Genomic DNA, 26,701 nt, shown 5'->3' on the forward strand with positions numbered 1-26,701 from the left:
TAGTGCCCGATGAGCCTGTCAGAGGCGCTGCTTTCCCTGGCCCGCCCTAGTGCCCGATGAGCCTGTCAGAGGCGCTGTTTATGCTCATGGCGGTACCTTTTATTTCCAGCAGTCCTGGCCCCTTGCTGAAAGGCCTGCCCACTTCTGCACTTGTTTATTTTTCTGTTGGAGTCCTCAGTATTTGTTTAAAAATACTGTTTAAAATCTCTTCCCTGGTAATTACATCTGTGCCGTATCTCAGTGTGACTGTAGTGCATGTTTTATGTTTTTAGATTTTTTTTTTCTTCCTGGTGTTGTAGCATCTTGGAATCTGTGCCGAAATCTGGAGCTGATGAAGTGGAGAGCAGGAGCCCGGGCAGGTGGGCGTTTAGCCTGAGGGCCTGCGCTCTGGCCGGAATCGGCCTGTCCGTTGGCTGCTGGAGCCACCAGGGGCAGGGCCTTCGCATCCCTTTAATGTCCTTGTTTCTGTCTCCTGTGCTGCCTTCAGGCTTCTGAATTCTTGTCAGAGAGGCTTGCTCAGCTCCTTGGCTGTGGCCTGTCCTTACACCGGGCCCTGGGGCGCCAGGAAGGATGCTGTAGCTGGCGCGTGCACCGCAGCCCCGGGAGGCCCACGCCCCTGACAGATGTCTTTCAGGTTTTTCTCCCTCCCCTAGGTGAGACCAGAAAGCCTGAGGAGTTTGTTGTGAGAAGAATTCCTTTCTCCCAGTCAAACAAGTGTTTCCCTCTGGAGAACAAATGTCTCATTTGTGGAGGAGGAGACGGGTGTTTTGCAGCGGCTACTTTTTCCTGCTTCCCAGGTCGTGGTGTGTGGGGCTGTGTCCCTGTTACCGCCTGGGAAGACTCCAGGAGGGGGACCACACAGGCTGCGCCCTGCAGGTGTGGCCCCAGCAGTAGTGGGCGCAGCCTGTGGCAGCCTCTGCTGCTGCGCAGGTATGCTGCGTTCCTGACTCCGGTGGCTTTTCTAGGAAGGCTGACTGCAGCTGGGACTCATGTGCTTTCTCTCGGGATTTGGGCCATGGTCGTCCTTGCCCTCTGCCCTCTGCCCTCTGCTGTGTCCATGAAAAGGTTGCCTGGCAGTCTTTTCACCTTTCCTTTAGGTGTAAGAGTGGGAGTGGCAACTTCTAAATTGTTTAGTGGCGGAGCCAGAGCCACAAAGTCCTTCTTCATCTTTTTGTTGCCTTGTAAGTGTTACTGTTGATACGCTCTGGCTACAAGAGCCTTGTGAGATGATTTACAGGCGCTTTCCTCCATTTTCCAGGCCGTCTCTTCTTGATGAGGTCATGGGTCAGCAGGAAAGCCTTTGGTTGTGGGGCTGTTCAGCGCAGCTGCTTCTTTTATTGCTTTGCTGTCGTTTAAGCACCATCTCCGAACCTAAGGTCACGAGGATTTCTACTTTTGATTTCCTCTGAGCATGTAGTGTTTGCTAAACCTGGGATCCATTTATACCTGGGATCCATTTATACCTGGGATCCATTTATACCTGGGATCCATTTATACCTGGGATCCATTTATACCTGGGGTCCATTTTGAGTTGACTTTTATGGATGGTATCAGGTAAAGGTCTAATTTTGCTCTCTTGTACATGGCTATGCCATCCTGCCAGCAACATTTGTTAAAAAGGCTTTTCTTTCTTCATTCAATTGCTTGGCACCATTTTTTCTTAAATCAATAGACTATAAATAGAAGGGCTTATTTATGGACTCACAGTTCTCTTCCATTGACTTATCTGTCCTGTCCGCGATGCCAGTGCACACTGTCTTGATTACTATTGCTTTGTAGGAAGTATTGAAATTAGGCACTGTGACTCCTCTTAGCCCCCTTTCGAGATCAACCAACTGTTCTGGGTCTTTTGTGTTCCCAGTGAATTCTGAGAGGTTTGGGAATTGTGTCTGAGCTTCTGACAAATCTCTTGGTGACAAGGTTAGGGGCTGAAGCCCTGGCCTCCTTTTCTTGTGCTCTTTGCTACCATGGGTGACACCTGAGGTCTAGTGCTTCATCTCAGTGTTTATAGAGGCTTCATCGAGGCCTGCTGGGACGTGAGGATTTGTGTGCACGTGAGTTCCTCAGAAATTACATGGAGCAGTCACAAGGGGCAGAGAGGCCGGTGAGCCCTGAATGTCAGGCGGAGCCTGTGGAGAATGGCTTCAGCCCAGGTCAGCAAGGGAGCGCACAGTCCCTACCTCTGTACCCACAGCCACTCAAAGGGCCCATTGGAACCCACGTTTCTGTGTCTGTGTAGCTGTGTGTGTGTGTGTGTGTGTGTGTGTGTGTGTGTGTGTGTTGGCAAAAGGGCTCTACCAGCCCATAGCATGTCACTGAAGAGGAGTCACAGATGGGTGTGGGGCTCAGAAAGAAGCCAGCAGGACCAGGGAGAGACAGACACCACAGAATAGTTCTGTGGACAGCACCTCGAGCCACTGAAGAGAAGAAGGCTTTGTTGCTGGAAAGCAGTCCCGCCGTACTGCTCTTTGCTTCTGACAGCCTACCTCATGAGCCATCCAGTGCCACTTTTTCTAGATATGTTTGGAGCTGCTCCTCTTTGGGGACTTTTTTCCTAGGAAAAGTTTATGTGTGGAAGGTTCAGAGGGAGACAACGTTCCTGCCACGGGTCCTGATCCTCACTATCTGTGTCCCCCGGTGCCATCCTGGTTCCTCCCCGACCTCACATCACACCTCTGTCAATCTCAGCACCTTGCTGCCTGAGTTCTGCCTCAGGCCATGGCATACACCCCCATCCTGAATGGTATGACCCTCCGGTCTACATCGCCCTCTCAGACCAGAGCTGGTACACCTCTCTGCCAAAATGGGGTCAGGACTACTAAGATGCAGCCAGGTGACTTACCTGAATACCACCTCTTCTTGATGACTACGGTCAGTGTCCCTGCCAGGATGGTGAGTCCCTTCAGGCCAGCCACAGCGGCAGGCCATAGTGCTGGGGAGCAGACAGTAGCATGGGAATAGAGAGGTGCACACAGGCAGCTCTGGAGCCCTGCAGAGAGTGCCTCTCGGGCCTTCATCCAGATATTACCCTGCACCCCTGCATGCACTGTGTGAGGAGACTCCTGAGACGGGGGACAGAGCCACTGGAAGGGACATGAAGAATAACCGCTGCTCTTACTTGGGTTCATGTTTCTACCAGGCAGCATGAAGAACTTAGCAATATCAGGAGACGAGGAGAGTACTTGAATGTAGGAGTCACTTCCAGATCCTTGTCTTGGTCCAAGAAGCCAATATTTGTAATCCCAAAGTTACATTCTTAGAATCCCATCAAGTTGATTCCAATCTACTACATACAATGCAACCCATGGTGAAAATAAAGACACTAAATTATATTTTCAACCACTGGGGAGTCGAGGGGCTCTAAGTCTAGCCATGAAGATGGCTTTCCGGAACCAAGAGGCTGACCCAGGGCCTCACCCAGTTTTATTCAGTGGAGGAGTGGCTTGAGGAGGAATGACCGAGAACTGTGGGAGGTAGGTGACTCTGAGCTGAGCTAGGTAGATGACCTACATTTACCTCTGTCATGTACAGAGAGGATATGCAGAGAAAGTAATCTGCTTTATGCTATAGAGATAGTATCTAATGTTTTGGGGAGTCTGGTGCTTCAGCTTAGATGTCGTCTTTCAAGCCCCAGGAAGTCATAGCCTCTGTCTCGGGTCTCGATCCCAGCTGGTGGCGCGGAGCATTAGCTCTACCATCCTGTCTCGACTGGGCTCACATTAAAGAGCAGCAGGTGTAGATTACCAGGGAAACACACATGCCACCTTCAAAGACTATCACCAGCACCTCAGCTAGACCAATATGCATTGCTTAAGGCCAATTGAAGCCTAAACAGAAGTCCTAGCCAGCTCTGTACAATCAATACGAGGAAATAGGGTCAGGCTCAGCCAAAATGGAGACAGTCGCTCTTCTTTCAAGGAGAGCTGCTCAGGTGGTCCTCCACACTTGAAGGGCATTGTTCAGGCATAAGGAACGATTAGCTGCTTCCAAACCCTGAAGGAACCTGCCACGTACTCTGGAGCTTTGCCATATTTTTTTTTCTGCACTCTTGAGCATCCGATTTACAAGGGCACTCTGAGGACTTTCCAGTTCTTCTCATCATATAGAATTAGCATAATCTGTAGAGAGGATGGCAGCGGATGTTAGATGGTCTGACTAGACTGTGACAGAGAATAGAGTAGATCTTGGAAGTTTACTCTTGTCCTTCCCCAGTGAGTGCAGACTGTTTCTGCACACCTTAGTGACAGGTATGGGGAAGAATGCCTTTGTCACACAGTGGCCACTTGCCAAAGACCCTGCAGGTCTGCTCCGGTAGTGTCTACCCTTGGCTCAGGAGCCGTACTGGGGCTACCACTAGGTTAAATGTAGCTTCGCCCACCCTTGCCTGTCATCATCCCCGGGGTTCTTGAAGGACTGGACTTAGGAATCAAAGAGGAAATTTATGGGATCACCCCATACCTTCCACATTGAAAGGTCAGTCTGGGTAATAATGTTTTTCATTCATTGTCTAGGCTGGATTGTTGGGGTTGGGGAAGTTTCTTTTTTTTTTTAATTTTATTTGTGTGTGTGTGTGTGTGTGTGTGGCCAGCTCAGCCCACCAGGGGGCGGGGCTGGCTGGCATGTGGTGCTGGGCGATTGAACCGCAGTCCCTGATGCTTTGCCAAGCTTGTTCTAAGTAGGTGCCTTAGACCACTGAGCCATCTCACCAGCCCCGGAAGTTTCAATTATAGTAGTTGCTATGGCAGCTTTACTGAGGTATCACTGAAATATGCAAATTGTGAATAGTTAAGGTGAATAATTTGGGGCTTTACAGTAAGTATACATTATGAAATCATCATCACCACGAATGCGCTATCATCACTTCTGTATTATTGCCGGTGTGTAATGATATGTGTGTGTGTGTAGACTCTACGGTGAGAAGACTTAAAGGTCTGTCCTTTCAGCAGAGTTCAGGTGTGCACCGCAGCACTGTCACGCTTGCCACCATGCTTTATGTTAGGTCTCCTGAACTTATTCAGTGGAACAGCTGAAACCTTACCTTTGACCAGCGTCTCCCCTCCCCTCGCACCATTATTGTAGCTGTCACCCACAGCTGCAGAAGCTACCCTGAGAGCTCAGCCAGGCGCTAAGTGTGTCACCTGGATCCTGCCCCTTCAGAGGCTATGGAAGATAGCAGTTGGCGGGTTGACAGCTGGATTTGAGTCAGTTATTATCGCAGACTCTGTGCCGAGCACGGTGGGAGCTGCCCCTGGGAGGAAATGGCCCTTGAACCCGGGGAGGGTGGGCATCCCTGCTGGGTGCATTTACCGCGGAGGACCTGGGCCCTCCTCACCATGGGAGCTGCCACCCCTTCCATTTGTGGGTTCTCGATGTGAAGATGGGCTCAGGGTGGAAAGCAGGCAGGTGCTGGCTTCTGAACAAGGTGCCTTCACTTATGCCCCTTGGGTCTGTGTGAGACATTCGTGCTTCCCTCGGACCCTCAGGAGCCAGGCTTTATTGCGTGTCATCACAGATCCTGCGCATACCTCACTGGCCGCTAGTGCAATTTTGCCCACATTTTCTGGCAGGTTAAATTCGGCCTCCTGGCTCGAGTTTCTTGCATGCCGTCATGGCCACACCTGGATGACAGGGGGCTCAGTTCCATAACAGTGCTCCTATCCTAACGCCCCCACTCAGATCATTCCTTATTACCTGACTGAGAGGTACACCCCGGGGCCCTTCAGGAGAACCTGGTCACCAGGTAGCTCCCTGGATCTTTCATCTTGAGCCACCGATCCGCTCTGAGGTTTTTTATCCCTTCTCGGCACTCTTTCATGGATGCTCTGCGGTCTCCACCAGCTGTTATTTCTTCCGAGTTCCCAAGAGCTGTCTGGTAGCATATCCTGACCTGCTTCAGGGGTCCTCGCCAGGAAGTTAATTCCAAGTCATGGGAGAAAGTCAGTAGACGCCCCTGCCTGGCCTCTTCTCCGCATCTGCAGCCTCAAGGGCCACTGGTGGACTGGCTGCCCGAGTGGTGTGTGTTACCCAGGTCCTGCAGCTCTTCGCAGCTGTCCCACCTGCCATGAGACCCAGCTATTGTTCTGAGCAAGGCTGGGAAGCACAGGGAGATCCTGAGGGGTGAGGGTGCCTTTCAGGGTCCCTGTTATGGTTGTAACCTGCATTCTGCAGGGCCGAATCTGCTCTTCTCTAGCAAGGTCCAGGGGCTATCTGCTGCTTAGTACAGGGAAGCCAGGGTTCAGCGATCTCCTGTGTCACGTCCCCTCCCGAGCTTCAGAGGACAGCTTCCCTGTAGGGTCTTGGCCAGAACTCTGTGAGGCTGTAAGTCCAGCCTTCTCTGACAGACCTGCTGCTCTCAGAACTGAGCAGTCCTCAGTGTGGTCCACGCTTGAGCTGCAGGAAGTGCAGGTGGGGACAAGCATCTGAACGCTGGCACGGACAGCGGTGCTCCATCAGCAGCCTGTCCCTGGTGGCATCTGGGCCACGTGCTGCGTAGCTCATCCTTGTGCTTTTCTGTCCACAGGAGAATGATTACCTCCAGGACTGCCTCGACGCCATCCAGCAGGACTTTGTGATTTTTAACAGAGAAAAGTGAGTGAGTGTGTGTGTGTGTGTGTGTGTGTGTGTGTGTGTGTGGTGGGGGTGGAGTGATGGGGGAGTTGATGGGAACAGAGGGGGAAATTAGGCCAAGATTTTCTTGGCCAGCAAAGCCCAGAAACCCCAGCATCTATGGCATCCTGTACAGGCTCCTGAGGGGCCTGCCTGGGTAGTGGCTGGAATCTCCGGGGCAGACACTGGCAGATTGCTCAGCTCAGGGTGGCCCACGAGAGTCACACCAGCTCCTGCAACTCGGTTGCTCATTCACTCCACAAGCCTTTCCTAGTGTCTCTATAGGTGGGACAGGAAGGGCACAAATGGCTGATGAGGTGAGATGGCCCCAGACCTCTGGTAACCTCTGCCTGAGAGGAGGAGGAAGCACGACGCAGTGGAACTGGAAGGAAAAGGGGGTGGCCCCTGTGCCCACAGGGATAGAGAAACACTTCCTGGAGGAGGATGCTCTGTGCTAGGTCGGAAGAATGCACAGGGTGGTGTAGGGGCTGCTTGAGGAGCATGCTGGGGGTCAGAGCTGGGTCAAGAACCGCCTTGTCTAGCTCTTGGAAAAGCCTTGTTCCAGCCTGTCTGATCCCTAGAATGGCACTAAGCTAGGCCTCCCTTCAGCATTCAGCAGGGTGTGAACTGCGATTCCCCAGCCAGCTGCTCCTGGGCCAGGAAATAGCCCCAGGATCCTCACTACCCCCGGCCCCATGTCCCCCCTCGGGCTTCCTGTCATGCCCTGAACAGCCCAGAGTAGGGCTTCTACCCAGGGAGAGGCCTAATGTTGGCCCGCATGTGGGTGCCTCCTACCAAGTCCCTGACAGACCCAGCCCAGAGTCCTTAGATGAGTCTCTCCAAGAGCAGCTCCTGGACAGCGGTGTGGCCACAACTGCACCAGGTGGGCTACATAGGCACCTTTGTTCCCCCAGGCTGAAGAGGAGCCAGGACCTCACTAACGAGCCTCTTACAGCTGCCGAGACTGGTGATGCAGCCGAGCCTGTGGCGGACAGCGAGACGGAGGGCATGGCTTTGCCCATGTGTGGCTCCATCTGCCCCTCAGGTGGGAGCAGCTAGGCCACCTGTGTGGTACCCATGGGTAGTTGACTCTCAGGCTGCTTTGGAGACTCAGATCTGCCAAAGGGAGGAGGCATCAGGGCCAAGGGTCTGCCCAGGACCCTGCCTTTGAGGCTAGGGTGTGGCCAGACTGGCAGGAGCTGTGGAGGGTGGCAGGTGGACCATGCTGGCCAGTGCCACCTGGGCCCCAGTTACTTGCAGTGTGGAGGAAGGGATGCCATAGCCTGCCCTCTGACCACCCGCTGGCAGGTCACAGGAGCCCGGGGGCAGCACTGGCACAGGAGCTCTCTGTGCCCCATGGACGCGGCTGTACATAGCACATAGCCTTGCTGCCAGGCCCTGCCAAAGCTTGTGGACAGGACGGAGCGCAGCCCAGTTGTGCTCTGCTCTTGTACATCTGAGGCAGGGGTTGGGGGTGGGACGGGCGGGAAGACAAAGGACTTTTCTAGCTACACATCGTTGCGGCAGTTTCTGCTGTGTTTCTGTATAGTTTTCACCTCTGACAATTACACTATGAGAACTGCTCTGTCCAGTGGTCTGTGTGTTCTCTGCCTGTGGTGTGGTGAGGAGGCTCAGCGCATGCAGTTTCACAAGGTCTGCCCAGACTTGGGCAGCAGAAGGGGGCGCTGCGGGACAGCCTTTGCTGGACAAAGCCCCACCAAGCCCCAAGACTGTGATGGGAAGGACTGCCCCGGCCTCTGTACCCTGGGCCCACGGGGCTGCTGATGGTGGCGTGGAGGTGGGGTGAGGTGGAGGTGACGTAAGGCCCAGGAGCCTCCAGGAGTGTCTCACACAGTGTTGGCCCGGCACAGCTGCAGAGCAGTGACCCGCAAGCCTGTCACTGCTGCCCTGTGGTTCTGTGGTTCTGTGGTCAGCAGGCGGGCTTGCCCGGGACTCCTTGTGGGAATCGGTGTGCCATGTCTGTGGCTCTTCCAGGACAGTGGCCACACCACACCTGTATCTGTGGAGCTAGCCACCCCCAGGGGCCACTTCCTGCCCACCTGATGGGGCTATGAAATGACAGAGGGCCAGCCTGTTCATAGACCCCCGGAGGAGGAACTGGCTGTGCTTTGGGAAGAGCAGGCGGCTGCCCGTGGGAGCTGATTGTTGCAGCAAGCCCCGCGCCTCGGCAGCTCAATGTGGAGTACGCGCAAGGAGGGATGTGACACCCAGCTCACCACTGGGAGGGCAGCATGGCCTCCGCCAGGGGACTGGGCTCCGTGAGGCCCCACGGGGGGCTGTGCTCTGGACAGGAGCGTGCAGGGTCTCGTATGGGTTCATAATGCGGAGCATGTTTCAGGACCCATGCTCCTTTCCGTGATGCTGGCAGGGATGGGGTGTCATCAGGCCCCTTAATTGCCCTCTCTCAATAAGGAGAGAGGGTGGGAGACCCTGCCCCGGTGGGTACCAGCTCAGATGGACTCTGGTTCCAAGGCCTCATGGACCAAGTACATCTAGATGAAAGGGCACCCAGGAGAGAGGTAGCTGGACCCAGGAAGCCCTTCTTGGGAGCTGCCAAGACCAGTGCTTTACAGTGTGGCCGTCGGTACTTTCAAGGGGGGCTGGGGCAAGGAGCTCCCCACCATCTTTGCGACAAAGAGGCTGAGGCCAGGCAGGACACTCTGAACTCCAGGGCTTTGGGCTGCTGTGCATCGTGTGAGAGGCAACGGCCTGGGCTGGCCTCTGCACCTCCGCTGCGCTCAGGCTCCCATGCGCCTTGCCGCTGAGCTTCCTGGAGTAGCTTGCAGCTAGCCGGTCAGACTGGGCGTGGGGATCCTCTCTGGCTGTGTGTCACAGCCTGCATCCTGCAGCGCCTCCCACCACTCAGGACCAGCCTTCCCCCAGCTCCACACGGGCGGAGCTGCACGGCAGCCCTTCAGTGACCGTGCGGCTAGGTCAAGCAGTGGCCAAGGGCACCGAGGTCGGCACAGCAGCTGCTCACGGGGTTGTGTGAGGCAAGGAGGCCAGCACAGTGCGCACACATGGCTCCTGACCCAGACATCTTTAATCGACCTGACCCACACTGGGCTGAGACAGGGCCCACCGTCTGGGGTGGCAACATGCATAGCTCGCTGGCTAGTTTCTGCACGGTACAAAACTGCTATGCTAATAAACCTATGGAAATGCGTACTTTATAATAAAAGGAGAGCATCTTGGCTAAAGGATCTCGAGACTTCCCTGGAGATGGACCCCACGGAAGCTCAGGTTTGGTCCCTGGAAGTGTGTACACACCAGTCCCTGCTCAGGAGGGAGCTGCCCTATGCTCAGTTCCCGGTGGATCCCTGAAGTGAAAGCAGCTCTGTGAGGCTGGAAGCTCCGCTTGCCTGCTTTTCCCCATGGCAGGGGGACGAGGTAACAGGCCCCGAGGGACGGCTGTACCTCAGTGCTGTCGTGCAGGCAGGTGTGCTTAGGCAGTGATTCCTAATGGGGAGGAGGCAGCAAACAAGCCCGGACCCAGCCCGTCATGGGCTCACAGGCTCAGAGCCCCAGCCAGCCACTCCTGTACCCTGGGGGGGGGGGCTTTATTCTGAGGCTGCGTGGGCATTAGGACACCTAGCACCCAGGCTGGGGACCCCCTGACCTTCAAATGCCATGTCTATCCTCCTCACCCTGGCAGTGAAATCTCCCCAAATTCAGCCCTCTTGAGGGGGCTCCTCATAATGGGACCTGGGACCCCAAAAGGAGAGCTATGGGGAAGGGAAAGGCAAGACAGAGCACCTTTGAAAGTAATTTCTACAAAGGAAAGAGCTAACTGAGGTGAGTGGTCTTCACACCACCCGCCAGGTAGGGGACAGCACCACTGTGCTGGACCCCGAGTCCTAGAAGTCTAGGAAAGAGAAGTGATGTTTGAACGTCCACCAGGGGGCGCCATGATCTTCTGAGCAGTTCGTCTGGCGATGTGATCGTCTGCCTGAGACCCTGAAGAAAAGGGAAGTGGGGTGTGGTAAGGAGAATGAAGCAGAGTGTGTAGGTTCCCTGTGACCCAAGAGGGGGAGGCAAGCAGGGCTCCAGAAAGTGAGGGCTACAGAGCCTCTGCCCCTCCCACAGGGTGTATCTGAAGACTGCCTTGGCTCCCTAAGGCTGTGGCTGGTAGACCTTGTGGCCGGGCAGGCTAGCCCGTGTTTGAGGCCCTAGGGCCACATGAAAGTACGTGGTGACTCCCTCAGATCTGTGGGGATTCCAGGAAGCCTTCCTGCCTCATCTCTTTCTCAGGTCCATGTGATAGGAGAAGGCTCCCTCCAGCCACAAGACAAGCATGGATTGGGAGGAGCCTGCCCTGGTCCTGCATCCCAAGCAGGTGACCAGGGATCACCAGCACTGTCCCAAGCAGGAGGATGAGAGCATCAGGCTAGGGTGGCCCCCACCCATAGGTGGGGAAAGAGAGGGAGAGGTCTAGCTTCAGTTTGCAGGGAGAACCCAGGTCCTGCAGGCTTCTGGCTGCTCCTCAGCTCACGGCCTGCAGGAGGCACAGCAGGGGACCTACCCAGAGGCTGCCTTCCGGCCATCAGCACCTGTGGGAGCCTGTGCCCTCCCAGGCATTTCAGTGGACAGCCTGGACCCCCTCCTGGGGCCTCAAGGTGGCTCAGCCTGGCTGACTGGGAGTGCTGGGCTCCTACAGTGAGCCCCCCTGGGATCAGTGATAGCCTGCATACCCAGTGTGTTGGTTCAAAGTGGGGAACACATCAGGGCAGCTTCAGGCAGGCAGGGGCCTCCCCTGCTTGGGCTTACATTTCTTTGCTCCTCACAAGGCCCCTCATCAGCATGTTGGGGACTCCCCATCTCCCATCCTGGTAGCTGCCATGGGTGGGCGCAGTTGTGGGCAGCCGTGCAGCCTTCAGCAAACTCAGTAACACCCAGGCATACACTGGGCCCTGGTGCCGGAGGCCTCGTACTCCTAAACGGCTCTCTGGACCTGAGGCAGCGGGCCTCTCACTCTGTGCTTCAGGTCAACTCACCGGACAGGCTGAACCCAGACTGGTGCAGGTTGCGCACAGGTGGCACTGAGATCTTGCCTGGGCAGGATGCACGGGCCTGGGTGCCACTCCCCGGCTTGGCAGGCACCATTACCTCATGGACCGGCCCATCGTAGAGGCCGCGGGGCACGCCATGGATCTCTGCCAGCTGTGGGCCAAGAGGGCTGTGTGTGAGGGGACTGAGCCACCGGTAGCTGGGGGGCAGTGCCCCTGCCAGAAGGGTCTGTACCCCAAGTGCACCCAGCTCAGGAATTCCAGGCTCCGCTCCAGTGGCAGCAGCCCTGAGGCCTAGACACACAGGCCTCCCTCCGCAAAGCACCCCCTCTCCATACACACACCTGCCACACCTGTGCACACATCCCTTTAGACCTACACACTCGTGTACACACCTCTCTGCAGCTTTGCGCTCATGGACACATGCAGTGCAGCCTCAGCAGCAGGAGCAAAGCCTTTCCCAGGAGCCCCTGGCCGCCCCACCCCTCGGGGAGCAAGGGAGATGGGAGCGGTGTGTGCCTGGGCAGTGCTTTGCCCTGAGCGCCTCGCCCCCAAGCCCTGGGACAGGTCTGGGCTGGTGGCTCTGTGGCCTCTGACAGCCTTGACAGCTGTGTCTTGGCAAGTTAGTGGGGATGCCACTCTCCTAGGATGGAAGAAAACAGTGCAAGCCCCTCCCAGGAGACCACCCCTGCCCGTGCTGAGTGCCCGCACGTTCCCCAAGTTTCACAGTCCCCTGGAACACCTGAAGCAGAGCTGGGATACTGTGTACCTATGTGTAAGTGACAGCCACACTGTCCTGTGTGTGTCTGTGTGTGTGCCTGTGTGCCTGTGTGTGCGTGTGTGTGTGGTACATGAGATGCACCAGTGGCTGAGGCAGACACGTACTAGACCCAGATGAACATGGACTGGTGGGGTGGCGGGGAGACAGTTGGCAGCTGGCCGGGGGACACAGGCGCTCTCTGGCCACAGACACCTCCTGGGCCTCTTCCTTGCAGCAGGCTCTGCCCTACCTGCAGCCAATGGGCCCTGGGCAAGCAGTGGGCATCACTCTGGGGTCCGGCACCAGGCTGGCCAGGAGCAAACCTCACACTACAGGGCTCCCTGCACCTGGACCAAGGGCCACACACCCACCCACAAGAACCCCGCAGGCCCAACCCTTACTCTGTTGCGGGCCTTTATCCTCTTGTAGACAAAATCTGGGAATGTCTTCCGAGGAATGAAGCGGCCAGACCCAGGGATGGCGCACAAGTTTCCATCCTCCAGCACGACTCTGCCTTGGCTGATGACCACTGTAGGGGCTCCTCGGCACTCGACTCCTTCAAAAATGTTGTACTCCACATTCTGGAGAGAGAGGCCTGTGGGTCTGGTGTCCTTCAGCCCTGCCCCATTCAGCCACCAGAGCATTTCCAGGGGTGAAGGGGGCCTGTGTGGGCTGCTGCAGGAGCAGCAGCAGGATGCAGCTGAGGCACCCCGGCAGGTACCGAGAAGCAGCAACAGCCCTCGACCACTAAGCAGTTCTGAGTCGTGATTCTTACAGGGATGAAGGAGCTGGGGCAGCAACCAGCATGGGTGCCCACGCCCTGCCCGGCAGGCGCAGCCCCTCTGCATAGTATCTACCTCTGTATGATGGGGGGCGAACCCCAGCACACACCTCTCAGAGAAGCAGGCAGATGGGCCGGCCGGGCCTCTGAGTCATGTTAGGGGGCGGCAGGCTCCGTGCCCCGACCTCCACCGGGAAAGTGCCTTGGGTCCCAGCCTGAGAGGGCATGGGCTTTCTTACCACATTGTGGGTCTTGGCAGAGATGATCTTGGTGGCCCTGGGGTTCCAGATAACCAGGTCTGCATCAGAGCCCACAGCTACTCGCCCCTTCCTTGGGTAAAAATTGAAGATTTTGGCAGCGTTTGTACTGGTTACCGCAACAAATTCATTCTCGTCCATTTTCCCGGAGGCCTGAGAATCAAGAGGGCCAGCTGAGGGGACAACTTGGTCTGGTCTCCTGTGACTGTCACCATGGTGCCCCAGGCAACTAGGGCCAGCTGGCAACTCCACACAACCTAGCTCAGCCCAGGCCAGGGCACCGCTGTGCTGTCGCAGGCAAGCCTGCTGGTGTGACAGTCCCAGGATGAGGGCTCGTTGCTGGACTCACGTTGTAGAAAAATGGTGAGGCTTTGATAATAACGTCAGTGCTCCCTGAGGACCCAGGTCTCCCTGAGGGGCAGCCGTGGGTGAGGGGAGTGTCAGAGAAGGGGCAGGACACAAAGCAGGGTGACAGAAGGCAAGGGACCTGCTCTTCCCTGAGTGTGTCAATGCAGGTTTTTTAAAAATGCATTAATTTTTAGTTGATACATACTATACATATTGACGGGGTACAAGGTGATGTTTTGATACATGTACATGATGTTAGAATCTGCAGGGAGGGTAGAGGGTTAATGGCTGCCTCATTAACAGTCAGCTGTCTCCAGGCCCTGCAGAACAGGGTGGGATGGGGCCAACCTCTAGGTCAAGAGTGTTTCTGGCTGTCAGGGGCCCCCTCAGAACGCTGCAGACAGCGCCAGGCCTGGACTCACCACGCATTTCTCCCAGACTACAGACATACGCTCCTCAACGCCATTGGTGCCCTCGGGGATCAGCGTGAAGTTGTCTTTACCAACGGCCTTCTGGGCAGTGGTGAAGGTGCAGTGGGCGCTGCCTGTCACCTGGAGGTCCCCACTGGGAACAAGCCTGGGTCAGAGCAGCCCAGGGGACCTGGCCCTCCTGAGCAGGCAGCACAGCCACATGGCTACCTGAGTGCTCTGATACAGAAGAGGAGGCGGCATGGGCAGGCTGCTGGGGGCCAAGGGCGGGGTGACAGCTGCCGCGCGCCAAGCCCCAGCCGGAACCAAAGGACTCCGCGCCCCGCCCCTGGTCTGCCACTTTGCTGGGCCCCTGGGCTCATATGAAAGAGGCACTGCAGTGGGCAGGTGTGGAGCCACACGCTGACCTGGCTTCAGTAGGACCCTGCTCACCTGGACAGCAGGGAGGTAAGGTGGTCCGCGGTGGTGGGGTCCGGGTTGATGGGGGGCGAGGTGACAAAGGCTGCTGCCTTGGCCCAGTTCTTGCTCCAGTAGCATGAGCCATCAGCGCCCAGGCTGGCAGTGATGGGCTCCCCAAGCACGACCACTCCTGTGGGGAGCAACGCTCGTGACAAGCGCCCCTGGCCAGCCCGTGCACCTCCGAAGACCAGAGTGCTGCCCCTGCTCACAGTCCCCATGGCCTGTTGCTTTCCTTGTCTCTCTTCTGCGGACCTGGCCATGAGGCCACATATCAGCCCTAGGGCTCCCTTGGGGCAGGGGTCTGTAGTGGCTAGCAACGAGTCTTCACTGTGAGCCCAGCTGACCTCAGCCGGCCAGTGGGCTGAGTGAGAAGCGATGCGCACCCAGCCCCCCACAGCCTGTTCATGTCCCCTGGCCAGGGCTGCCATCAGGGGCTCTGGCTCCAGGCTGAGGTAGCTTCTGCAGTGACCAGGAAAGAAATGCCAAGTTCAGTGTGGAGTGGGGGTGCCCGGCAGAGCCAGCCCTGCTGCAGGGCCACCTTGGGGAACACATGGGAGGCTCCTAGGCTAGCCTCTGCAGACCTGCTTACCCTGGGCCTGGTGACCTCATGGATCCTCTAGCTCATTAAGAGTTTCTGGGCTGACCAAAATAGCTCAGAGGATTAAAGTGCCTGCAAGCAGGCACAGGGGCTCGGGGTTCGATCCCTGAGGCCTGTCATGCTGGCCCTGCCCCCCCGGGGTACTCTGAGATGGCAATTGAGACTGGGTATGGTGGCACGCCCCTTTAATCCCAGCTCTTGGGAAGCTGTAAACAGGAGAATCACTACGAGTCTGATCTACCCAGTGAGACCCTGTACACCTTGTAGACCCTTCCCTAAAATTAAAAAAAATAAAAAAAAAAGGTCCATTTTTTAAAAAAAGTTTCTGTTTCAGTCCTCCATGCAGAGAACAGGTCCAGGTGTGTGCCACACCCACTCCTCGGCCCACCAAGAGCCTCAGGGCAGATCCAGGAAATGAGTTCTTTGTATGAGACTCAGGAGATGGAGAAATGAAATGCCATGTTCTGGGTCCTTCTTGGAGATGCCACCTCTGGTCCTCAGCCCCAACCCTGGGCTCTTATCGGTGATATGGACTGCTGGACCCCCTCAGGGGTCTCTGTTGGGATCTTCGCCATCCAGCCCCTGCCGCAAGCTGTGGGTGCTCCCCTGCCGGCTGTATGTGCTGCCCCCAGCTGGGCCTGGGCTCTGCAGGCAGGGAGCACCCCAGCTCTTGCTGGTACATACCAGCTCTTATTGTGGGGGCTTCCTGGGGAACTAGAAACCGCTCTTAGACGCACGCACAAGCTCAGCATAATTCTGCCCCTCGCTCCCATGGACAACAGGAACAGGCCCTTTGGTTTTCTTCAGGGCTCCCTGATTGGAAGCTGCTGCTCCCATAAGGCTGGAGACCAGGTCCAGCCCCCACCCCTCCTAGAGACTCAGGGTTCCTGTGTCTCCCTTGGGCTGCACTTTCTGCTCTCAGGTCTGTCCTCACCACCTGAGAGCCCCTGAACCAGCCAGCCGGACTCCCAGGAGGCTGAGACTGTGCCCTCAATTCCGCATGCAGGGAGGAGGCTGGGCACTCACCCCTGCGCTTGGCTTGGGCAACCACGTCAGCTGCACCCTTGCTCATAACCTTGGTGACGTACAGTGGGCAGTTGGCCTGCTTGGCGATGGTGACAGCTCGGTACACAGCCTCAGCCTCTACCTGGGGATGGGTGAGGGCAGTGAGCACCCAAGCGACAGGAGGGCCCGGGGTTGGCCAGATCACCCATGAGATTATTCTAGGCTTAATGAGGCCTCGGTAAAAACCTCAGGATAAAAAGCGGTCACAGGTAATGTGTGCTCAGCAGGGGACAGCAGGGGACAGCAGGGGACAGTGCTGGCACATGATCCACCGGTGAAGGTGGTATGAGTACAGCCTTCCCCAGATCACAAAATCGGGATGCAGCTGAGCCCAGCGCCAAGTAGTGATGCCAGTCTGCAGGTGAATTCTGCCCCAGGGGCATGCGTGTCCTGGTGCCGTGGGACAGAACAGACTTACCTCCTCAGGGTGGCTGAGCACATGACCCTCAGGGCCAGTAATGCCTCGCTCCAGCAATCGCTTCTGCTCCTAAATAAACCAACAAGATGTCCTGCTCTAGCCCCAAAGGGTGCCAGAACCCAGGATGTGAAGCCTGTGGCTGGCAGGTCCCACTTTGGAGTGGAGTCCCAGGCCACCAGGGCCCACCCCCAACACTGCCCAAGCACAGCAGACTCATGGAGCAAGGGGTGCCTTGGATGCTCCAGCTGGAGGGGACCCTGCTGGCCAGTGGATCATGCTGTCCCATCCCACAGCCCCAGGGCTACCTGGAAGGAATCTGAAGAACACAGAGGCTAACCCAGCCTCAGTCTCACGGTGAGAAGGGAAATGAGGCGTCAGCTCTGGGGAGAAGTCCTGGCTCACGGGGGCCTCCCCAGGGCCAAACCGGGGTGCTGGGAAGTTCCCTGTCCTGGGCCCTCAGCAATGATGTATCCGGGGCATTGTGACAAGAAGTGTGGTGATCATGGAAAAATCTGTATCGTGGCTTCAAAGACCCCCAGGACCCCTTAGTCCCTTTGACTTTTGATCCTGGGCAAGAAGCTCTGTACAGCAACACACATAATACTCGCTCGCTCAAGCATATGAGACTGAGTGCTCCCACTGAGTATTATCCAGTTCACTCTCACCCCCGCCCACCCAGAGCCCACCCCTCCAGGCAGCCTTGTCCCTGAAGCACCTCCTCCACGATGTCCCCATTCTCTGCGTGCACCTGGGCCAGGGCTCCCAGGTCCCGGATGATACTGAAGATCTCATACATCTGGGAAGAGAAGTGGACAGGGGCCCATGTCGGTAGGACCACATCTGGTCCGGAGGGGGCCTAAAACACCACTGCTTGTTCCCTTGTCCCTGTACCTGCCCTCACCTGGCCATCAGTACACTGGCACCTGTCCTTGTATGCCATGAAGACCAGGAAGGAATTCACACCTGGAGGAGAGACAGGAGGTCAGACAATCCACTGCTGTTCCCCACTCTCCAGAGGTGTCCGGAGCGAGGGGCTGTGCCAACGGGCATGGCCACCCTGCAGACATATCCCTCAGCACCCACACCTGTACATACGCTGGCACACGTGGATGGCGTAGGCCACACCTGCATGCTCTTATACACTAGCTTCAGGAACCACTGCCTACCCAGTGGCAGAGGCAGGTGAGAACCCCTCACACCTGTCTACAGGACTTCCACCCATGCTAGGCAGTGTGGTGACAGCTTGCTGTCTGAGCTCCAGCGGCTCTCTGCAAGGAATACAGCCCAGCCAGGTACACTAGGGGAGACGCATGTGGGCATCTAGTGTGTCACCTGCCCACAGGGCCACAGAGTCCTGCTCTGTCATGCTCCAGTTTCTGACCCATGCTCACAGGACATGCCGTTCATCTAGTGAACACAGGATGGATAGCCCATGCCCAGCACTACCTAGGGAGGAAAAAGGGGGCTCTGTAGATGCCTGGCTTTTACCTCTGCTTAGAGACCCTATGCTGCAGCCTCCTGGGTCTGGTTAAGAGCAGCACAGTGGCAGAGTTGCGCCCTAGAATGAGGACCCAAAATCAACAGGCCAAGGAAGTGAAAGGTCCTGAGTTCCAAAGGCCACTGTTGGAGGACTGTCACTCTTTGGGACCCAGAGACCCCAAGAAGATGGCCTTTGTGAAACTCCTCCTTCTTTGGGTCTTGGAGTGAGAGAGATGACCTTGTCTAAAGTCTTAGAAAGCAGAATTGACTTTAAGTGATTTTTCTTCAACTCTATTCCTGGATACCAGCTCTTGAGGCCAGGTCAGTAGAGTCCACAAGGATACAGGGGTCAGGGTAAGAACTGCCCCACACCCAATATGCAGACAGGGAAGCCTAACCTCCCACCACCTTGTAGTCAAACCCACAGGAGCTGCTGCTCACCCTTGTCCTTGACGAGGGCCTCCAGCTCCTCCTTGATGCTCTCATGCCAGCGGGGGATGTCCACGTGCAGGGAATAGTCACAACAGGCCATGCTGTCTGCTTTCTCCCGCCACTGCTCATACGCTGCCAACAGGCTCACACCCGTGTCGGGGAACACGTGGTCCACTACGGGGGGCAGCAGGGTCAGCCGGGCTCCCCACCTGCTAGCTGGGTCCCACCACTCCCTCCAAGGAAGATACGGTTTCATGTTCCCAGGAGATCAGAAAACAGATCTGAGGACAGTGCTGCAGGGAAACCCAGCCCTCCAGCATCCTCCATCCCACATCCCCGGCCTCCCTCTGGGTAGGCAAGTGAGTGAGAAAGGAGCCCAAGTTCAGACCACCTTGCTCCCAAAGGATCTGGTGCATCCTGAGTGTTGGCGGCAGCCAGGGCTCTGCCCACCTCTAGTACAGGCAAGGCCCCCAGGGCCAAGTGAAGCAGCTCGCTGTCTGCAGACCACAGCCAGCACTGGGCTGGCTTCCTGTGAGCCTTGTGGGCTCCATACCTAAAGGGTGCCATCCTTCCGTGGTACACAGCTGTCACTGTTACCAACAATGTGCAAGTCCAAACACTACTCCTTGGGCTCTCCTTGGACGGACCAGGAGAGGGCTCAGAGTAGGGCGGTGAGAAGGGGAGAGGTACCCAGCCTTGGGGAGCAGGCTCCACTTCATCCTGTGCCCCTCCTAGGAACAGGAAGAGCTGGGGGACTTAGCTCCTGTAAGCCTCTTGATCTTGTAAGGAAAGGCCAGACAAGTGATGCAGGCTGGGTGAGAGACCCGCTGTCGCACGGGGAACACAGGGTGCCAGTCCACAGCGAGGCTCCTCGGACCTCTGCTGAGTCACCTGTGCTCGGGGCTGCTGCACCAGTGAAATTCAAGGCCGCTGTGAGGGAATAGGCTGCGCTCTGGGGCCTCACCCCGGCTCCTGCAAGTGCCCAGAGGCCCGTGAACTCACCTCATGCACAGGGCTGCTTTGCTGATCTTAAGGGGGCTTGGATGAACATCTGGGAGCCAAAGCCTGTCAGGACAGACTCCAGCCTGCCACATATAGCTCAAAGGAAATGGCAAGTCTGGTTGGCATGGAATTCTTTTTTTTTTTTTTTTTTTTTTCTAAAAACCACAGCCTCCATCTTTAACTGTTCTTAACATGGGCAGAAAATTTCTGCACTTCCAGTCAACCCTGCTCCTCTTCCAAGGCACTTGGGTTTTCTATCATAGTTCCTGGCCTACTTCTAGCTTCCCAGGAAGTAATAACAGATGCACATCCATTTGCTACACAGAAATCCCAGGAGGATTCTCGAGCTGGCCAGAATGATGACCCAGGATGAGAAGGATAACAAAATGGCACTTGAGGGTTTCTGAGACTGAGATACAAGAAAAAAAAAAAACCTGCAAAAAATTCCATAATGTAACACCTGCTGCACCACACAAGCAGCCAGGGGATTCTCCTGGGGTGTGGGGCCCAGAACTCACATATCATGGTGGTCCCTCCCGCCAGGGCAGCCTTGGTTCCCTGACAGAAGTCATCAGCGGGGGTCATGCCCAGGACAGGCATCTGCAGCCTTGTGTGGACATCAACCCCTCCAGGCAGGACCATCAGGCCATGAGCATCAATGGTTTTGATGCCCCCAGGGACGATGAGGTTTTCTCCAATCTGTCTGAAAACAAGGGGAAGAGATTCCTCTGTATATGGACAGCCCAGATCCGATCACACATAGCTCCTGTGCCACACGGCAGCCATGACAATTGTGCATCTGGGCTCCTGCCCTTGAGGAAAGGGGACACTTGCATGCCCAGTTCCGCTAGAGGCCAGAGAGTAAAATCTCCCACTGCGTGGCTCAAGACCGGCAACACGAAAGGCTCAATCTACACAACTGTTATTTCCCTTCTGGTTTTCCATAGAGTTTCTACTTGTTAACCTACCGACTAAGGTTGGAGCCCCTTGACAGTTACAGCAGAGGAGCAGACAGGCAATGAGTACTGAGTAAGCACCTACTGTGAGCTTGGTGTCTTACTAAGTGCTGTAATAACGTGAAGAAATATAAAAGCCATTGTTCTGTTTCCAGGGAATTCATAATGAACTAGCAAGACTTTCATCCTCCAAGCCACAGGATGAATCATGGGGGGCTCCCACCTCACTGTTTCCAGGGAGTGGAGTTTGGAAAAGGAAGCATTTTTATGCCTTTCCCTCAAATGTGAACTGCATGGGTTCACACTTGGTACCATGGTACCCATTACCATGGTAATAGTACCCATTACCCATTACATGGGTACCATGAAATTGACATGCACATATATGATCTATGAAGACATTTTCAGGGGAAACTTACTTAATCAAACCATCTTCCACATACAAATCAGCGTAAAAGGACTGGTCATCATTTACGATCTTCCCACCTTTGATCAGAAGGCGGTCGCTCTAGTGGAAACAAAAAGTGGACACTTTCTGCACACTGAGTAACTCACATCCTCAGTGTTGCTCTGCTGGAATTAGGATTGAAACATCTGGGCACAATAATAGACATAAAAACGAACTTGAATGCCTGCACCTGTTTTCCTTAGTGTTCCTCAAAATGGGGTGCACAGAAGCAGCTGCCATGTGGAGGCGACCCTGCATGATCCCACACAGCCTGGAAGCCAATTGCTCAAGCTAGCTGGCCTTACTGCAGCAGGCACAGGAAACCGAGGGACCCCAGGGCAAAGCCAGGGCTGGTGAAAATGTAGTGGTTCTATTTTAACAGTCTCACATTCTCAGAGGCCCTGCATCTGCCTGCATTGAGGAGGAGAGGCTTGTACAACTAGGCTTCTGGTCAACCAGAAGATGCAGGCTTAAATCGGTACAGGAGCTGCAAGGTAGAGCAACAGTGCTCCGGTAGACTCAGCCCCACACTGGAAGGCTGCATCGCAGTGGGGGGAGGCAGGCGGGAGCAATAAAACATGTGCATATGATCATCTTATGGTGACAAATGCAAGGAGTACAAAGAGGGTGACGTGATGAAGCAAGGGAGACAGTAAGGCTGCCTCAGAGATCTTGCAGGGCCTTTCTGAGGGGTTGTATCTGGAGCCTGGAGACCGTGTGTGTGTGTGTGTGTGTGTGTGTGTGTGTGTGTGTGTGAGAGAGAGAGAGAGAGAGAGAGAGAGAGAGAGAGAGAGAGAGATTGGGGGGTTGCTTCTATTCCACCAGGATACTGCAAGCCCGTAATGGTATAGGAGGTGCAGGGTAGAACAGTGTGTTTCCTAGGCCAGGAAGCGACCTATGCAAAGGCCCTAGGACAGAAAAAGACCTTGAGTTGATATAAGACCCCTGAAGAGACTGGGGGCTGGAAACTTATGAGAAGATACAGAGACCCAGAGCTGGACAGGGTGACATGTACAACAGTCAGGGAGGCACTGAGCTGACACTGGGGACCATGAGAAGATTCTGGTTGTGCTCTGTTTGGTGTTATAAAGAGATCATCTCAACTGTTGGGTAAAAAGTAGACTGTAATGTTGAACTAGGGAAACAAGGTTGCTGCCTAGGTAATTCCTGAGATTGCCCAGGTGAGATGAGAAGCCCGGGTCAGTGGTATAGGGGTAGGTGAAGAGAAATGGACTTGGGCAGGGACTGGGAGTGAGGTGGGCAGGACTTGCTGATGGATAGGGCATAGGGGTGAAGGGCAAGGAAGAAATTGGGGTGACTGCAGGTTCTTGGGATACTAGAAGGACCCCAAGTAGGTGAACAAAGTGAAATTGAGCAAGGCCAGCTCTCTGTAGATGAACCTCAGTAGCATTAGACAGATTCTAATGCTTGGAGACCATAAACCCACTTCGAAGAATTCTACCAAATGGCCAGGAAGGAAGAGTTAGATAGAAAGTGGGCATTACTACCTGGATTGCACATAGTCCTGAGGTGACGTGTTACCTCAGAGGAGAAGCGCAGAAACAGGAAGGAGCAGAAGAACAGGGCATGGAATTATGGAAGTGACAACATCTGCGGGCCTTTCCCTTTCGTCATCTCACACCTTGCCCAGGGTTCCCACAAATCCCCCTCCCCCCACACACACAAGGGCCAGGGCTCCAGCCCTCACTCCAGCTCTTCTCGAGAGTCTGAGGTCTAGAGCATGAAACTGAGAAGGTAATACATACTATTCTACAAGGCTGAGAGGCTGAAGGCTCATTACATCGTTCACTTTTAAAAATTGACCTCTGCTTGGACTAGAAGTTAACACTATCAAGTGGCTCACAAAAGGGTTGGCAAGCCATGCTTCAGGCCCAATTCAGCCTTCTATCTTGTTTAGACAACCTAGAGCCACAGACGGTTCTGTTGTTGTTGCTATTGCTATTGTTGTTTTGTTTTGTAGTACTAGGATCAAACTCAGAACTCTTTTAGCATGAGCACTATTCCCCAGCCCTTTTTAAATGACATTATTTTGAGATGGAGGCCTTGCTAAGTTGACCAGGCTCTCCTCAAACATGATCCTCCTGCCTCTGCCTCCTGAGTGGGTGCTTCATATTGGTTGGGGAAAAAAAAAATCAAATATGTCATGACTTGTAAACATTTTATGGAAGTCAGACCAGCGTCTACAGCTGAAGTATCAGTGGAACACAGTCATGCCCATGAATGTCTGAACCAGGACTAAACAGGTGTGACGGATACACTGGGGCCCACAAATCTATAAATATCACCTGGCCCATTTTGGAGTTTGCTGACCCTGCTCCACCTCACTGCTGGTTCCCAGCTGGAGTCCTTGCCCTCCCGAAGTCCTGTAGGTGCCCACTGCCCACCCTCACTGAGCCCCAGCCCTGTCCTGTGCCCATCAGAGTCATCAGGACTCCAGCTGGCAGGGTTCAGACCAGGCTTCTGCCTCTGGCCATGCCCCATCCATCTTCCCTGGACCACTTCCAGATCATTCTCAGCAAACTCTAAGAAAATCCAGCCGGAAGGAGGAAAGCTTGAGACTAGAAGACACTTGTGGTCTAGGGTTTCTGCTCAGTGCCCAGTTTTGAGGCGCCAGAACTTGGATTCTGGGGTCTTCCCTCAATTTGGAACCCGGAGAGAAGGTACTGGGCTGTGGTGGATGCTCTTCTGAGAGGCCCCATCAGGGTGGGGTGAAAGTTGTGGTAATCTGGCCATCCTCCTCAAGGACACCACTGCGTTGCCCACCCGAGGGCTCTTCTGCCACCCCGCCCCTGTGTCAGCGGGCTGCCACACTTTCCTCAAAAGACCAGTGTTCAGTCCTGAGACAGGTGGCCCTTCTGTTCGGGTAGGGAAGGGGCACTTTCCTCTTTGAGTTTCACAAGAAGGACCGAAGCCCCCAAAGACTTAGCGGTGGGGGTTGTGCCTGACCAGGACCCCCAGTCCTGCAGAGCCCCAGTTGGGCCTGAGACCCCTCAAGCTCCCCACCACGGTCCAGCACGCACCTCCCCTCTGTCCCTCGCCTCCCACCCGGTCCTCAGTGGGGAAGCTTTGTTTCTTGGTAGGGTTGGGTGGCTAGTCCCACCTCCTGAACACGGTGCGTGGGGGTGAGTGGGGGCTGAGTTATCAGCCGGGGTCTTGAAGGCTCAGGCTCCTGGGGTGCTGTTCAGTGCACAGTGAGTGCTCGGCTCCCTTGGAGTCTCGCAACCCGGCTTTGGGGAGGGCTTCGGGGCCAACCAGGGGCTCCTGGTCTACAGGCCAGGGCTAAATCGCTTTGTCTCGGACAAAGAGCTCGCGGCGCCCAAGCGGCGTGTCCAAGGGGCGGGCGGCCTGAGGGCTGCGCCAGGAAGGGGAAGGCATCTGGCGCCCCGGGCCCCGGCGGTCAACAAAGGCCGCGGCCGCCCGCCGCCCCAGCCCAGAGCTCCAGACCCGCCAAGCCGGGCAGGAGCAAAGGCACCTGAGCCTCGGGAAGGAGGCGCTCGCGGCTCCAGGCCCACCCGGGAGGGCCTGCAGGCCGCTGCGCACCGGGTCCAGGGCGGGCTCACGAGCTCTCTCGGTCGCCGGCAGCGTGAAGGAACCGACAGAAAGGGCCGGCGCGGGGATTGGGACCTGGCTTGCCCGGGGCCGTGACCCCCAGACAGGCGCCCGAGGCTCCGCCGGGAGTCAAGGCCACTCCAGGCGGTGCGCAGGGGGCGTAGGCTCACCGTGATCCGGGGGATGCTCTTCTTGCCCTGAAAGGACATTCTGCTTCGCGGGCAGGCCCGGGGACAGATGGGGGCGACGCTGGAGCGGGCGAGCGGGCGGGGACACACCGGGAACCCGGCGTGTGCGTGGGGCGCGAAGAGCTGGAGTGCCAGCGAGCGGGCGGGCCTGACTCTCGGCCCCGCCCCCGCTTATTTGCACCCATGCCCCGCCCCGGAGCGTATTTGCATTCAGGCCCCGCCCGACTCTCATTTGCATTCAGGCCCCGCCTCTTTCAACTCTTCCACCCTCCCCAGGCTGAGACTAGACAGATTCTTGCACCCCTGCCGGCGCGTGCCGAGTGGGGACTGGGAGGATGAGACTGGTCTCTGAAGACGTCAGAGGAGTTTGGATCCCGCAAAAGAGAGTAGTTAGATAACGTCCTGTCAGGCCCGCCTGCGCCCTCCCCCGTGATGACCCGCAGCAACCAGGATATGGAGCTGGAGCTACTGTATTCTTTTCTTGCTTCCCTGGTTCCGCGGTTCCTTAACCGACTCCGTTAAGGAAGTTGTCTCAGGCCAAAGCCATGTTCCTCGGGGAATGCCGAGGCTGGAGCGCGAGCGCTAGGCAGTATCCTGAGAGCTGCAGCGGGCTTGGCGACCTCCCGCGGGGCACTTCCACCGGCCGCTGCGCAAAGCTGGCAGCAGGAGGGAGAGGACGAGGTGGAGAGACACAAGCAGAACTAGAAAGGGTAGCGAGACAGACACACAGACGGACGGCGATGGGTCTAGGGACGCCAGGCAGGGTTAGGAGACACCCCGGGACGCGCTCAGGCCCGAGCAGATGGCTCCCTGTGCCTTCGACCTGCAGCCTCACCTGCGGAGGTCCCTCGAGCTGCCCTCGGCGACTGGCCGCAACCGCCGGCCAGTCTCCGCCTGGTTTTCCCAGTGTCTCCGAGAAGCCATGCAGCCCGAAGTTGGGCTCGCCCACCCTTGGGTCTCGGGGGCCTCCGCCCCAGGCGTCCAGTGGCAGTGTCTTGTTCTCGAAGGCATCCTCCACGCAGTGGAAGACGCCACTGAGCTTGGGCCAGGCTGGAGGCTTCGCGGGACCGCGCGGCCGCGGTGCAGTCATGGCAGGACCCAGCAAGTGAGCGTCTGGGTGCCCGGAGACCCCTGCGGATCTGCACATGGGGCGAAGACCGGACCCTCCCCGGCCTCGCCCCCTCCCCGCCCCCTCCCGCCACACCCCTTGCCTGGCTACTAGAGCTGACGCTGTTCATACAGAAGGTGCTGAACGAACTGCCTGGTCTAGCCCTGGGAGCACAGCTGCCCAGCGAAGCACAGCCGCTCACCCTCAGGGCACGCATGGGCTCCAACTCCATCCACGCATGCAAGAAAAGGAAGCGAGTGCTAGATACGCTTCGGCCTGTGGGAACTCCATCACTCTCCAGAGCCCTTGGAAGAATCCCCACCGGGAAAGGCGGCCCTGATTGAATGAGCAGCAGCACGAGTAAGGTCTGGGGATCAGCAAGCATGAGCAGTCTCTACCTTGCTGAATGTCAAGGTGGGAGACTCGGGGTGAGACAAGCTAGAAAGGGTCTTGGCTTTACAGAAATCACCCGGCTATACTGCCTGTCATACTGTAGATGACAACTACAATGACTGACCTAGAAGGACAGATCCCAGCCTTTGTGTTGTCGGCGCATTCAGAACTCAAGTTCAGAAAAACGAGTCACTGGGACATCACCAATGGTCTACAGTGGACACTGACAACTGTTTTTACTCACGAGCAAATATTCCCCTTTTCTAAGTTATTTGAATTCTTGGGCTGGTGAGATGGCTCAGTGGTCTAAAGCACCTACTTAGAACAAGCTTAGCAAAGCACAGGGACCGCGGTTCAATCCCCAGCACCACATGCCAG

At 56.2% G+C, this 26,701-nt stretch overlaps 2 protein-coding genes across 2 annotated transcripts in view; one reads left to right on the plus strand and one right to left on the minus strand.

Moving 5' to 3' along the window:
• Positions 1 to 8,078, plus strand: part of Stk32c (serine/threonine kinase 32C) — a 50,037-nt gene extending 41,959 nt beyond the window's left edge. The window contains exons 10-11 of the mRNA XM_004625561.2: positions 6,521 to 6,588; positions 7,521 to 8,078. Of these exons, the coding sequence (XP_004625618.1) occupies positions 6,521 to 6,588; positions 7,521 to 7,665 (213 nt within the window). The 3' untranslated portion in view covers positions 7,666 to 8,078. The remainder of the gene's footprint in view (positions 1 to 6,520; positions 6,589 to 7,520) is intronic.
• Positions 8,079 to 9,743: 1,665 nt separating this feature from the next.
• Positions 9,744 to 24,955, minus strand: Dpysl4 (dihydropyrimidinase like 4). Its single transcript, XM_004625562.2, has 14 exons — positions 24,805 to 24,955; positions 21,036 to 21,124; positions 20,179 to 20,363; positions 18,668 to 18,832; positions 17,649 to 17,710; positions 17,463 to 17,543; positions 16,748 to 16,816; positions 16,291 to 16,411; positions 14,640 to 14,796; positions 14,202 to 14,343; positions 13,414 to 13,584; positions 12,795 to 12,974; positions 11,622 to 11,787; positions 9,744 to 10,584 (listed from the first exon to the last, which is right to left on the minus strand). Exons 1-14 carry the CDS (start codon positions 24,841 to 24,843, stop codon positions 10,493 to 10,495), a joined length of 1,719 nt encoding a protein of 572 aa, XP_004625619.1. The 5' UTR covers positions 24,844 to 24,955; the 3' UTR covers positions 9,744 to 10,492.
• Between the last annotated feature and the right edge of the window lie 1,746 nt (positions 24,956 to 26,701).

Source organism: Octodon degus, unplaced genomic scaffold, assembly GCF_000260255.1.
Source record: "Octodon degus isolate 3935 unplaced genomic scaffold, OctDeg1.0 scaffold00010, whole genome shotgun sequence".
In the NCBI taxonomy this organism is placed as follows: domain Eukaryota; kingdom Metazoa; phylum Chordata; class Mammalia; order Rodentia; family Octodontidae; genus Octodon; species Octodon degus.

What these genes read in the sequence shown, in the direction of transcription:
- Dpysl4 (XM_004625562.2), bottom strand. Translation starts at nt 24,843, where the DNA reads ATGTCCTTTCAGGGCAAGAAGAGCATCCCCCGGATCACG. An exon ending in GGGAGGGACCACCATGATAT is followed by an intron (nt 18,833 to 20,178) that starts GTGAGTTCTGGG and finishes TGCCCCCCGTAG; the next exon opens with TGGACCACGTGTTCCCCGAC. An exon ending in GGATAAAGGCCCGCAACAGA is followed by an intron (nt 11,788 to 12,794) that starts GTAAGGGTTGGG and finishes CTTGGCCCACAG; the next exon opens with CTGGCAGAGATCCATGGCGT.